Source organism: Monodon monoceros, unplaced genomic scaffold (genome assembly GCF_005190385.1).
Source record: "Monodon monoceros isolate NGI ecotype Baffin Bay Population unplaced genomic scaffold, NGI_Narwhal_1 Super_Scaffold_8, whole genome shotgun sequence".
Lineage (NCBI taxonomy): Eukaryota > Metazoa > Chordata > Mammalia > Artiodactyla > Monodontidae > Monodon > Monodon monoceros.
In genome coordinates this window covers 69,673,944-69,687,683 of record NW_021703785.1, presented here as the reverse complement: position 1 = coordinate 69,687,683, position 13,740 = coordinate 69,673,944, and the positions used below count along the sequence as shown (strand labels likewise).

Genomic DNA, 13,740 nt, shown 5'->3' with positions numbered 1-13,740 from the left:
AGCCTGATGTTACTTACTCACCGTGGAGGAGGGCTGCCATCCCACATACCAACACTGTAAAGTACACCTTCCTGGTTCTGAATAGCAAGTCTAAGGTCAAACAACCTGGGTCAAAACTCAGCTCTGATTCTAACTAGCTTAGTGACTTTGGGCAAGTTACTTTACCTTTCCAAGCCTCAGTTTCCCTCTCGATAAAATGGGAATAATAATATATTTACATCTTTGTGTTTTTTAAAGGATTAACTGAGATACAACATAACGAACGTCCCACAAGGTGCCACAAAGACCTGGCACATTAATAAGGGCTAATAGGGACTTCCCTGGTGGTCCGGTGGTTGGGACTCCACACTTCCACTGAGGGGGGCACGGGTTCAATCCCTGGTCGGGGAACTAGGATCCCACATGACCTGTGGTGCAGCCAAAAAAAAAAAAAAAAAGCTTTCTAATAAGGGCTAAGACATCTCTAGAAATTGAGGAAGCCTCCTTGATACCTTCCAGGTCCTGTTGATTTTATCTCCCAAATATCTCTTGACTCTAATCATTTAGACTAAGTGACCATCATTTCTTTTTTTTTTTTAGTTAAATTATTTATTTCTTTTTGGCTGCGTTGGGTCTTTTTTCCTGCGGGTGGGCTTTCTCTAGTTGCGGCGAGCTGCGGCTACTCTTCATTGAGGCGTGCGTGCTTCTCATCGTGGTGGCTTCTCGTTGCGGAGCACGGGCTCTAGGCACGCGGGCTTCCATAGTTGTGGCACGTGGGCTCAGCAGTTGTGGCATGTGGGCTTCAGTAGTTGTGGCTCACGGGCTTAGTTGCTCCGTGGCACGTGGGATCTTCCCGGACCAGGGCTAGAACCCATGTCCCCTGCCTTGGCAGGTGGATTCTTAACCACTGCGCCACCAGGGAAGTCCCTCTCTCTCTCTCTCTCTCTCTTTTTTTTTTTTTAATATTTGTTTGGTTGCACTGGGTCCTTAGTTGCAGCTCATGGGCTCCTTAGTTGCAGCACGTGGGATCTAATTCCCTGACCAGGTTTCGAACCTGGACCCCCTGCATCGGGAGTGTGGAAGTCTTAACCACTGTGCCACCAGGGAAGTCCCATGACCATCATTTCCGACTTGGACTACCAAGGTCTTCTGCTAGGTTCTTCTCTATTCACTCTTGCCCACTCTGGTCCTTTCTCCTCATACACCTGAAATCATCTTTCCAGACACAGATCTCTCACCCTTACAATCACCCACCTTTGCTTAACCTCACCCCTTCAAGGCTTCCTCTCACTTCTAAAACACAGAGGGAGTTTCTTCCCGCAGCTTACAGGGCCCTGCCTGGGCAGCCACTGCAGCCTCTCCTCTCCTTTCCTGCGCCCCCTTGGTCTCTCATCCCCACCTCTTCCCCGGGTCAGTCTCTCCTCTTCACTGGGTCCCCTCTGCTTGCTCCAGCCCCAGACGTGTGCTGTCTCTCTGACTGCAGACTCCCCCTCCCTTATGTGTTGTTTAGTCGGCTTTGTAGCATTTGCTCAGCACTGTTGTCAGAGGTCCCTACACAGGGTCTGGCACTCTGCCCCGAGCAGGCACACGGGAAATATTTGGGCCATGAATGAATGAGTAAGGGTTGGCTCTTTCCCCCACTAAACTTCAGAGTAGCAAACTGTGCTACAGGCCTAATGATAGGAATCTGATGTCCTGAATTCCAACCTGAGCCTCACACTCTAAAGAGCTTAATTTTATCATGGGGCTCAAAGAGTATGGAAGAGCAGAGCTGAGACAGAGGTGGGCCTTTATTTTGCTTTTTCCCTTTTGGTTCTTGGCAGAGAGTGAGGTTAAGAACATGAACGCTTCCCAGGTCTCATGTTGAATTTAATTGAAAGACTATATATCAAAAATGTCCCTTCTGTGTCTGGGAAACAGTCATCTGTTCATTGTTCTAGCTTTTGTTCTGAACACCCCACGTTAGGGTTGAGATACTTTTTTTTTTTTGGCCATGCGGCACGCAGGATCTTAGTTCCCCGACCAGGGATCGAACCCGCGCCCCCTACATTGAAAGTGCGGAGTCTTAACCGCTGGACCACCGGGAAATCCCAAGAGACGTTTTAACGATGCATTTGCCGTGTTCACCAGGTCAGAGGGAGGAAGAGGGTCTGCCATCTGTCCAGGGCCTGCTCTGGACATCAGGCAGGTATTCTGGGGCGGGGGGGAACCGTGCATGATGTCACTACACCGATGGCGCTGCTAGGCATTTGGGCAGATTATGCAAAAAGAAGCATAGCATTTCATCTGAAATGGTCTTACCCTTTTCAGTTTTCGGATAAAGAGAGTTAACAGGAGCCAGAAGAGGGTTGCAGCCACACAGGTACACGTCAGAGTGATCAGCTCCAGATTAGACTTGTCTGAGGTTCCTGGAGAGATAAAAAACACCAAGAGGGCGTTAAAGAGCGACTCGCAAACTCCGGGTCTGTGATTTGACAGAAGAAGGTCGGTGACCTGGAATGCTTCAGAGTGCACATCAGAGTGCAGTCGGCTGACTGGAGCAGGAATCCGCTTCCAGGACAGAGCCTCTTACCTTCTCGGTCCGGCAGGGTCCGTGCTATTATCATCATAAACTTACGTGGAAACGAAAAGACTTTCCAGAAATTTTGCTGTTGGGTTTGCAAACAGTCTCAGAAATGGAGGAGAAATTAACAATGGGAAAAAACATTAAGGCAGGAACAAAACCTCATTACAGCGCTAAATCTGGACTACATGAGATCTCCCTAATGGGTTTTAGAGGAAATTCTAAAGAAAAAGAAAGAAAAAAAAAAAGACATAAGAAGTCTCCCTGGGGACTCACAAAATTCTTCAAAGTGGGTTTTCAAAATAAAAATACAACCCCAGGACTGTCACAATTGCCTGCTCACTCCTTTTGGAGCGGCCAGGCCAGCGCTTCGCAGTCCCGCTGTTCACATCTAGGGCTTCTCAACAGGCGGCCTGCAGGGCCGAGCTCAGCAGAGGTGCCGGCTAGCGCCAGTTCTTCCCAATCACCTTATTTCCCAGAATGACACAGATCCAAAGCCGAGCACTGTTTCTCCATGACCAAAAAGAAAAGACCCAACGTAACCAAGAGAAGCTTCCAGAGAGGACGGTCTCTGGGATTTGTAAAGGAATGCTCCAGTGGGCCAGAACTGTGGTTCCCTGCTTCCTGATTCCAGTGGACACTTTCCCAGGAACTCTAAAGTGATGTTCCTTTCTTTGAACTTCATTAAAAGGAGATAAGAGTCTTAGTATTAAGTTAGGCCAAGATCAAGTGAAACGTATTCCTTTCAGAAATGGTGAGGGACTTCCCTGGCAGTCCAGTGGTTAGGACTCCATGCTTCCACTGCACGGGGCGGGGCTTCGATCCCTGGTCGGGGAACTAAGATCCTGCGTGCCGCGCCGCCCGGCCGAAAGAAGAGAAAAGAAAACGAACTGGTCATGTGTATGATGATACTTTTCATTGAGCGCTTCTTATGTGCGAAGTCCTCACATGTGCCTGGTGAATAGGGGCAAGGATATCTCCATTTCATGGATGACAGTTCTATCTGGTGGGCTCTTTGTTTTAACTCAACGAAGACGTGTTGAGTCCTGCCCCAGGCAAGGAGATGGGAAGGTGAATAAGGGAAAGCTGCTGTCACTCCCCAGGAGCTCACTCACAACCTAACCAGGAGGCTTAAGGCAAATACAAAGAAACTAGGTACAAAGAGTTTGGAGATGAGGGACACTAACGCCTTTTGGGAGAGGTGACATGTGAAATGGATTTTGACCTACAGGGATGAAGGCAGGGGAGGGCATTACAGGCAGAGGGAAGGGGGTATGTGTGAAGGCCCAGAATTGGGAAACAATAGGGCACTGATGGAGTATATAATGCAGGATGCGGGACGGGACCAGACCACAGGGAACTGTGAGCATCCCTGTGGTTTCAGCTCAGTGCTGTGGGCAGCTGCAGCCCGTGAAGGTTCTCTGCCCTCAACAGTAGCAAATACACAAGCTAAAACCGAGGCCGCTTCCCTCTTCTCCGTTCAGCCACCACATACCTACACTTCCTGTGGCCATTATCCTCACCACGGCTAGAGGGGAATCTGGCTTTTTCTCTCTTTTCAGCCCATCCCCAAGTCCTGCTTCTTCTGCTTCCATGGCTCATGAAATTGTCACGCCCTGTCCTACCGCGTGATCACCACCTAAGTCCCCCTGAATGACCGCATCTCCTAACCAGCCTTGCGTCCCCAGTCTCTCCTCCGCTCCAGCCCGTGTCATCTTGCCAAATCACGGATTCCATCCTGGGACTCCTTAAATTCCACCATTGCTGCCCACCCTCAGCCCCGTCAGGATAGAAAGCCCAAGCCCTTAGGTCCTTTCTGCCCAACCTTGCCTGTTTCTTCAGCCTCATCTCCTGCTGCCCTCCCACGTGCTCTACATCAAAATACTTGTAGTTTCGTAAATAGACCAGCCCTTCTGCACCTCTGTGCTTTGGCCTTCGCCCTTTCTCTACCGGGATGTAGGCTTCCCAGGGCTGAGGTCACACCTTACTCATCTTTCTATCCCCACTCACCGAACTGGGTGAATAAGCGGATAAATCATACTTTGCTTTGTCTCCAGAGAGTTTCACGAAGCTTTCAATGGGTTCCGGGCCAAATTCCCTTTCACGTATATTCATCGGATAAACACACGGAACATCACCCGTGTCCCAGGCTCTGCTCTGAGTGCTGGTGTACGGTGGTAAGTGAAAGGGCACGGAATGGAGCTCACAGTCTGGTGTTCAGGTATGAACTGACGGGTGTGTTCAAAGCGCTGCGTGAAGCAGTGGAACGGAGGTCCTCTCGTTCACTGCTGCATCTCTGGTGTGGAGACGAGTGCCTAGCACGTAGCAGGTAGGCATCCTGAAAGTGCTGGGTGAGTGAGTGAGTGAATGAATTTGGATTCATTCGCTGCTGTGGCATCTTGCCGTCACTTTTCCCCTGAATCTCCTGAGACTGAGAAGTTTCAATGACCACCTTTTCTCTCAGTACGTCCTCTTGATGGGAAAACCGTAAGCGCAAGTTTGTGAGTTTGGATTTCCTCCCCCGCAGTAAGAGGTTTAACGTTGCCTTGCTCTATTCACACATGCACGCACGCGCGCACTTCTTTGCTTATGCGACAAATGCGTTTTGTGGAACCGAAAAACTGATTGGGACCTACTCCAGGGCACAGTGGCCTGGGGCTCCTGGAGATGCTGAGAGCATCTTAAGACACGGCTCTGTCTGCATAAAGCCTCCGCAGAGGCCTCCTGCACGGAATGCCCTGGGAGAGACCCCCTCTCGTGGGAACTTTCCCACTGCATTCCCCGGGGCAGGAAGTTGACCCCCCGAAGTAATTCCACGGTCCTTACTCTGGCAGAATTCCCTGCAGTGGGAGCAAATGTGTTTGTGTGCACTTAGGCATTTAAGGAATCATCTCATTAAAGACATCTTCAAGATGAACGTTAATTAGAAGGGAAAGGTCTATTTCATGTTCTATTACGGTTGACTGAGAACTAAACTCATTCTGTAAGATGTAGTATCTAGGCTCTACCTCTATCTTGTCTGATAACTTGATCTCCATCTTTATTTGGAAAGTAACTATTAGGATAGTCTGCTATAGATTAATTTAAATCAGCAGCGTCTCTTCCCATCCAGCTCTTGGATGTGTTTTCAGAGGTCAGACATCTACACGCTGGCCAGACTACGGATTTGACAATACTACGAGTTAGCACTGGATCTCAGGGACGTCCCTCCCGTCTGATGTGTGTGAGAGACCAGCACCAGGACATGGTACAAGGGTATCTTTATACGCGATAATGACAAGAAGGTGGCTGTTTCGAAAAGGTCAGGTATTTGTACCTCTTATTTCAGGTTGCTGACCTGGCTGCCCAGAGCATTGCATGTCAGTTACCCTCCCAGGCTTCGTCCCATCCCTGCTGGGATAGGAAGGGCAGGTGCCAGACAGAGGAAGGGCTGATTTCTGAAGATGGTAATCCTCGTCTACAGTCTGTACAGCTGGGCGGTGTCTTGCCGTCCTGCCCTGGGCCTTTCTGCTAGTGATGGCAGCCCTGTCTGCATGGGGCCCAGGCTGTGTGATGTGGCAGCATCACACCAGCCCTGACATGTGGCTCTGAGTGGTACCAGACTACTTGAGTCAACAGGCAACAGAATCAGGCAGCTCAGCTCGTGCGGTATAACTGGGTGGTGCCTCCCAAGAAGTTGGGGAAACTCCCCAAGCAAAAGACCAGGGTCCCTGGCCCCAGGGCCTTCCTTAACTGCAGAAAAGGAAGTCTTTATGTGACCCTACAAGCAGCTATGTCTGAGGCCAAGGACTCTGTGCCCCAGCTTCCTCATCCCTAAGGTGTGTGACAAGAGCACCCCACCTTACGGGGAGATGGTTAAAGCCAGTGTGAGCTGTTACTTTGAAGGCCTCCCCCCAACGCCCGCCTTTTCCTTTTTTTCCCTTCTTATTACTTTCTGGACTTCAAGTGCAAGATCGTTTTCTTCATCCAAACACATCTCATATAACACAATTTGTCTTTTCTTTCTAAAACGAACCAGACTTTGACACAAGTACTGATCATTTTCTAGGAACAACTGCGTTACTTTCCCTGAGAAATTGGCCTGACGCTGCAGCCTGGCTTAGGAGTTATTCTCTGGTTCTGGCATTGTTTTAATTTCAGGTAACTGTTTATGTGGGTTTACTGCCCACGAAGCTATTAGGACACAGAGAGGAGGGTGTGTTTCTTGTTCATTTTGCGTCTTGAGCACTGGCCTAGTGAAAGTCTCAATAAATATATATGGATGAAAAGAAAATCAGTACACCTAGACCTGGCCTCCCATGTGAGCAAGTCAAGCAGTGCTACCTCCTTTGATTTAAAATCCAGTAACCAGTAATCCAGTTAACCTTATTATGTAAGTCTCTGAGGTTTATTGGACATTAAAATTGGCCTTCATACTATTTATGAAGCTTTATAGGAATCTACATAGATTCGTGTACAGCCATCAACTTGGAATTCTTCTTAAGGACAGTGATTGTAGGCATACTCTATTCGGATTAAATCTGAAGTACATTTCAAGAGTAATTTTAAGTAAAGATACTTAAAATTGCTATCCTATCAGTTCTGTAATACATTTTTATCACAGGAAGTTAAATCCTTAGGTCAAAGAGGAATTTTGTGGTCCAGAACACCATTTGTGTGACTTACTGGCTAAGTCTAGAAAAACTATAATACAGAAAGTTTTGTTGAAATGGAATTTGGTTTATCATATTAACAAATGATAGTGTTAGCTAATATTGAAGAAGTTTTTATCATATGCCAGATATGGTGTTAAATGTGTTAATCCTTGCAACAACCCTATAAGGTTGGTATGCCATTATTCGCACCCATTTTGCAGATGAGCAAACTGAGGCTCCAGGAGGGAAGTCATTTGTCCAAGGTTGCACGGCTCACGAGCAGGGACGCACCTGGCTTCAGAGTGGGGCCTCTTCCCCACCGGGCTGAGAGGCAGGAGAGCAGAGTGGTTAAACAGGGATCCAGTTCTCTCAGCACTGCCTCTTCCGAGCTTTGTAACCCTGGACAGGGTCCTAACCCTCTCGGGGCCTCGGATTCTCACTTGTAAGTAGGAAAAAAAACCCCTCATTGGATTGAAGGAGGCTAATGCATGTTATGTGCTTAAAACAGTGGACCACACAGTCCACAAGCATTAAGATGTTGTAATCGAATTCCATCACCATTTTTTGCATTCTTGATCAAGGCCAACTTTATGTCATTGCTTGGGTTTAATTACAAAGGCATGCACATCCCGCCCCCAGCCCTCCCATGTGAAATTAATTAGTGAGCTGCCTGCTCAGCGGTCGGTCTCTCTCTGTTCTCTCCTGGGGAAACCCTTCTGAACTGCCAACACCCATGACAGGAGTGACATCAGTCACCAACAGCTTCGTGTCAATTAGTTTATCACATCCTCCCTAGTGCCAGGAGAGCCAGGGGGAGAGAAGTGGGGGCACGCAGGCTTTAGGAAGAGAGGAGCTAAGGTAGGGGCAGTCAGAGATCAGAGGAGGCTCAGAAAGGAGAGATGCAAACTCAACGCTGGCCAAGCGTGATGAAAAAAGGCTGGATACCCAAGACAAGTCCCTTTTGAGCTCGTCTTACCCTTTACTCTTGGGACTTTGTTAAAGATGTTAAAGAACATAGTGTATCCTTCCTGCCATGTGAGTCCTTTCCTGAAACGTGTTAATGTGCGATTATTGTGGCACAAAATTTACAAATCACACCTGTGGTGCCACCTGAAGCATTCAGAGTGCCCTGAGGCAGTCTTGTGCTTTCCGTGATTTTTGCATCCATCAGCCTTCCTCAAAAAAATGTTAAAAATGGTAACTATTCTTCAAGTTGTTTTCTCCTGTGTGATTATAAATGATATTATAATGCTTTGCTATTATTTCAGTAGCAAAGCCTAAATCTGTTAGAGGAATATATATATACACACACACACACACACACATATAGTGGTTATTACTAATAATGATAAAGTATAGTTTATTTTAAATCCTTGGATGAAAATGTGCCCCCATTGCACTGTAACGGTCCCGTTGAGTTCCACGGGCTATGGCGTGCTATGTTAATTTCAGAAATTATTTTGGTTAGTTACAGTTTTGTTGCTGTTGTTTTTAATATTAGAACTTCCCCTCTGAGCACTCCACGTATGCTCCTGAGCAGTCCAAACCAAACAAGACCTGTGATTATTTAAAGAAGCCACTTTGATTCCCCAGTCCGCTCATCCTTTTCAGATACAAAAATAACACATTGTTTTATCTATGAGTATAAGAATCCTTTTTCAAAGGAAATAAAAAGAGCAGACAGTTTCCTTCCTGGCTAATTTGTGAACCTCTTTAAATATGTTAAACATAGCCACAGACACAACTTATTTCCCTGGTTTCACTTCCTAAACTCAACCTGACAAGATAGGTCAGTGTGGAGGGTCTATACTGCATATATTAGGAAATCAAGTCTAAAGCTTTTTTACTTTTTTCTTTAAATTTATTTATTTATTTTTGTCTGTGAAGGGCCTTTGTTGCTGCGCACTGGCTCTCTCTAGTTGTGGTGCGCGGGCGCTACTCTTCGTTGTGGTGCGCGGGCTTCTCATTGCCGTGCTTGTGGAGCACGGGCTCTAGGCGCGCAGGCTTCAGTAGTTGTGGAGCACGGGCTCTAGAGCGCAGGCTCAGTAGTTGTGGCGCACGGGCTTAGCTGCTCCGCGGCATGTGGGATCTTCCCAGACCAGGGCTTGAACCCGTGTCGCCGGCATTGGCAGGTGGATCCTTAACCACTGCGCCACCAGGGAAGCCCAAGTCTAAAGCTTGAGTCACCTAATTCACAGCCACCAGAGTGAGAAGAATAAATGATTTAGACTCCAGAAGCAAGAGTCTCATCTCAGTGATGAGATCACTAGGCAGGTACTGCCTTTAACCGTTCTGAACAGCGTCCAAGGATGAAATCTTTATTCAATGAGCCCAGAGTACTTCTGTTCAAGATACTGCGTCTCATTCACAAGATGCACATACTGTCAACTTTCAGAAATTCCTCCTATTCAAAATTATACCTCTGTGTGGAGCTGAAACCTGCCTCTTTGAAATTTTACCACCATCTCCCTTCCTTGGTTCTGGTTATCTTTTCTGGTGAGTCAAAGAATGAGGCCAACCTCTCCTCTGTCTGAAAGCCCTTTAAATATTTGAAGAAAACAATCCTGTCCTCCCCACGTGGACTCATTTTTGGACTAAGCGTCCTCATTTCCTCGCGCTGTTTTATCGTTACCGTATTAGGATATGCCTTCGTTTGTTTATGCTTCCCTTAGAAATAGGTACAGATATTTCATGCGTGGCTTGATGATGGCTGATCAGGTAATTTCTCAGCTAACCACAGTTTTTCAGCAGAGAGGCTGGATACAGCCATCACTCTGAGAGCAGAGAAAGAGTTACAAAAGAGAGCAAAGGAGGAGACGGCAGAAAAACTATAAAAAGCAGACACAAGAACTCAAAACAGGGCTGTTGGGGGCAATAATGGGTGAAAAGAAGGAGTCATATGTATATAGTGTCTGCACCTACCTTGCAGATTAGACCGTTTCTCTAAGTGATACTGAGGATTAATGCCCCGTGAGGAAAAAGAGATCATGAATCAAAAGTACCAGTTCCTCGGGGTCGGGGAGGGATGGATTGGGCGTTTGGGATTAGCAGATGCAAACTATTATATAGAGAATGGATAATCAACAAGGTCCTACTGCAGAGCACAGGGAACTATATTTAATATCCTGTGAGAAAGCAAAATGGACAAGAATATGAAAAAGAACGTATATGTATAACTGAATCACTTTGCTGTACGGTAGGATTAACACAATGTCGTAAATCAACTATACTTCAGTAAGATAAATTTAAAAACAAAAGTACCAATTCCTCAGAAAAGTCAATGGACCAGCCAATAGGAAATGGTTAGAATTGTTTAGATTCTGCCATTGCCAAGGGAGATATCAGCGTGGGAGGTCCAGAGCTGCCACATAACTCACTGTCTTCTTTCCTGCCCCATCCACTTGGCCAATCCAACATCCTGCAAGGCCTCCTTCAGAGGTCAAGTCACTCGCCATATCATTTTTGGCCTCTAGGAAGTCCTTTAGCCTTTATCAGCGGCACTGTGTAGTCTGTTTTATACAAACTAGGGTTTCTGTGTTACCCACAGGAGGAGCTCAAAATGTTCATTGATCTGGTTCTAACGGTTTCATGTTCCCCTTAATCGCCTTCCAACTAGGTTTTCAAAGCACAGAGAGGTTAGGGATCGTGACTTGCACGTCCATATCCTGCAGCGTCCTGGGCAAATATATAAGTGGTTGACTTAATTTAATTTGGCTTCTCTCTAATGCTCTCAACAATATAGTGATGTGTTTCTTTCTTCAGACATTCACTGGTGGTTTTCTAAAGAGATTAATCCAACGAACATTTCTCGAGTGCCCTGGACCAGGAGAGTGAATAATGCGCAATGATGAGCATTGTATTCAAGGTCCATGCCAAGTGCTGTGGGAGCACGGGGTTCAGGGGACACGGTGGTGAGACACGAGAGATGGGGTGTAGAGAAAGTGACCCAAGAGCGAAAGTGAATTTGAAAAGATGAGCAGGATTACTATATATAAAACAGGTAAACAACAAGGACCCGCTGCAGAGCACAGGGAACTCTACTCAGTATCTTGTAATAACCTATAATGGAAAAGAATCTGAAAAAGAATATGTATAATGTATAACTGAATCACTTTGCTGTTCACTTAAAACTACCACAATGTAAATTAACTGTACTTCAGTAAAAGAGATAAAAAAAAAAAAAAAAAAAGGTGGGAGTAGGATTGTCTGGGGGAGAACAAGTTGGGAAGGAAGGCTGTTCAGACAAAGGGAAAACGACGTGTAAAGGGCAGAGGACCTGGGGGAGAACAAGTTGGGAAGGAAGGCTGTTCAGACAAAGGGAAAACGACGTGTAAAGGGCAGAGGACCAGGGGGAGTGCGGTGTGTTCCGGTTTAGTCCAGGTGGGGGGCCTGGGGCGTGTGAGGGGATGAGAGCTGAGGCTGGAGGAGGAGCGTGTGCGGGACCGAGTGTGCTGGGGTGAGGACGATGGTAACCACGAACCGCTGCAAGACTTCCTGCAGAAATTCTTACATATTCTGAAGTCTACTGGGGAGCATTTGCAAACAGGCTACTGAAGAAATTCCATCTCTTCACGTAAAACCTCAGCGAGCCATAGATGTGTATACATCTAAGAGGTGCCAATTCGAAGACTTTACGGTGCTATAAATGTTATGTTTTCTGGGATGATTTTTGGCTTTGGAGAATTGAAATTGAGGTCTAATCTCTGTTCTAAATGGAAGCCACATGGCCAGATTCCACGGTCGGATTAGGTCCCTTTAGGTTTTGCTGCTCAACAAAACTGTCTGAGGAAGCCCTTGGAATATTTTTCTTCCACGTGGTCTGTTTATCATGTGTTGCTTCTCTCTGAGAGTATTTTGCAGCCTACTTCGTGTTAAAAAACCAGTTTACGGAAACGGCGGGAAGAGCCGGCATATGTGTAACTGGTGGGAACTGGAAAAAGAATGGATAATTTCCAGTGTGTGGGTTTTTTTTCTCTCTACACCCATCTTCTGCTTTCTTGGATTTCTTTCTCACAGGTGTGGCCACTCTGGTCATTCTCTGTGGGTCAGTGTCATGGCTCTGGCAGCAGCTGGCTCTCCTGTCTTCCGGGAACTACTGTCCCCCCACGGAGACTGTGTTCCGACGGTGGCCTGTGTCCTCACCGTCAGCCTCGCCAGGAGGGGGACCAGCCAGGCCTTCCCAGCGGGACGGGGAGGGGAAAAGGAGGTCAGGGAAAGGAATAGACTGGAGGGGCAGCGGGCCACTGGGAGGTGGAAAGTTCAACAAACAGGGAAATAAGTGTCTGAGCAGCTTCTCGCGCTTTCTGAGCAGTTGTTTACCTTGCACGGTGAGGTATGCCGAACTCTCCACGGACCCCTTCTGGTTGGTGGCTTTGCAGTGATAGACACCTTCATCCTCTTCCGTGACTCTTTCAATAAACAGCGTTCTGCTTCCTGGTCCTAAAATAATTCCTGGGGAGCGAGAGATGTTTAGATGAGTAAGCCTGGATGACAAACCAAAGCGGCCACTTCTGTACCACAGCCCTCTTCCTATCATTATGCCTCCAGACGAGGAAATCCAGGCTCTGGTTCACCTGGGCCAGGGCTGCGCATTTGTTTTCTCTCCTCCAGGCTTTTTCGTAGTACCTTCTATAGCTCTGCGCCCCTACTTGGGAGATGCAGATCTGACCCAGGCCAGAAAGAAATGAGATGGGGCTACCGCCCCCAACTTGAAAGAGCACATATCAAGGAGGTAGCATATCTAATAATAATAATAATAATAATAAACTACCATTTCCTCAATGCCCGCCGTGTGTCACGCAGGACCGACACCCCATTCCTATCTCGACAACCACCCTGTAAGGGGTTATCGTCTCCATCTTTCAAACGTGGACACTGAAGTTTGGGGAGGTTAAGGGACTCGACCGAGAGCGTGCAGTTTGATGGAAAGCACATTCGTGGCTCATGGGTCAAAGCCAATCCCATTTCGTTGGTCACAGTGGTAAAGAGCTTGGGCTGGGCTTTAATCGAGGCCTCACCAGCACAGCTCTGTCACTTTAGGCCAGTTACTTCACCTTTCTGTTTCAGTTTCCTCAGTCTTACGATGACAGTGAAAGCAGTTCCTACTCAATCAACGGGAAAATGAATAGCAAGTGCCCAGCACATAGTAGGTGCTCAGTAAATGCAGGTTTAAGTATTACTGTGGAGCCGGTGTGAGGGAAGGAGCTTCCGGACCCAGTCGCTTCAGTAGCAAGTACTGTCCCCGTGTATTTGAGTACTGACTGGGCTTTAGTCTGTGGCAGAGACTTGGAGGGGTAGGGAGGGGCAGGCTAAGACACCGTGTCTGTCGAGGAGGGTAGATCAACTCATACCAAATACAACATACATACATACATATTCTTTCTCTCTCTCTCTCTCTCTCTCTCTCTCTCTCTCTCTCTCTCTATCTTCCTCCCTCCCTCCCTCCCTCCCCACCCCTCGACACACACACACACACACACACACACACACACACACACCAGCAAACAGAAAATGTTTGATGCGTGAGAATAAATACATGTAGCACAGCGGACCCAATCAAATGTA

The 13,740-nt window shown here is 47.2% G+C and overlaps 1 protein-coding gene across 1 annotated transcript in view; it reads right to left on the bottom strand.

Annotated features, from left to right (window-relative positions):
- Positions 1 to 13,740, bottom strand: part of FLT1 (fms related tyrosine kinase 1) — a 169,606-nt gene that overhangs the window by 35,838 nt on the left and 120,028 nt on the right. Inside the window, exons 15-16 of the mRNA XM_029210240.1 lie at positions 12,496 to 12,627; positions 2,281 to 2,387 (exon numbers count right to left, since the gene is read on the bottom strand). Of these exons, the coding sequence (XP_029066073.1) occupies positions 2,281 to 2,387; positions 12,496 to 12,627 (239 nt within the window). The remainder of the gene's footprint in view (positions 1 to 2,280; positions 2,388 to 12,495; positions 12,628 to 13,740) is intronic.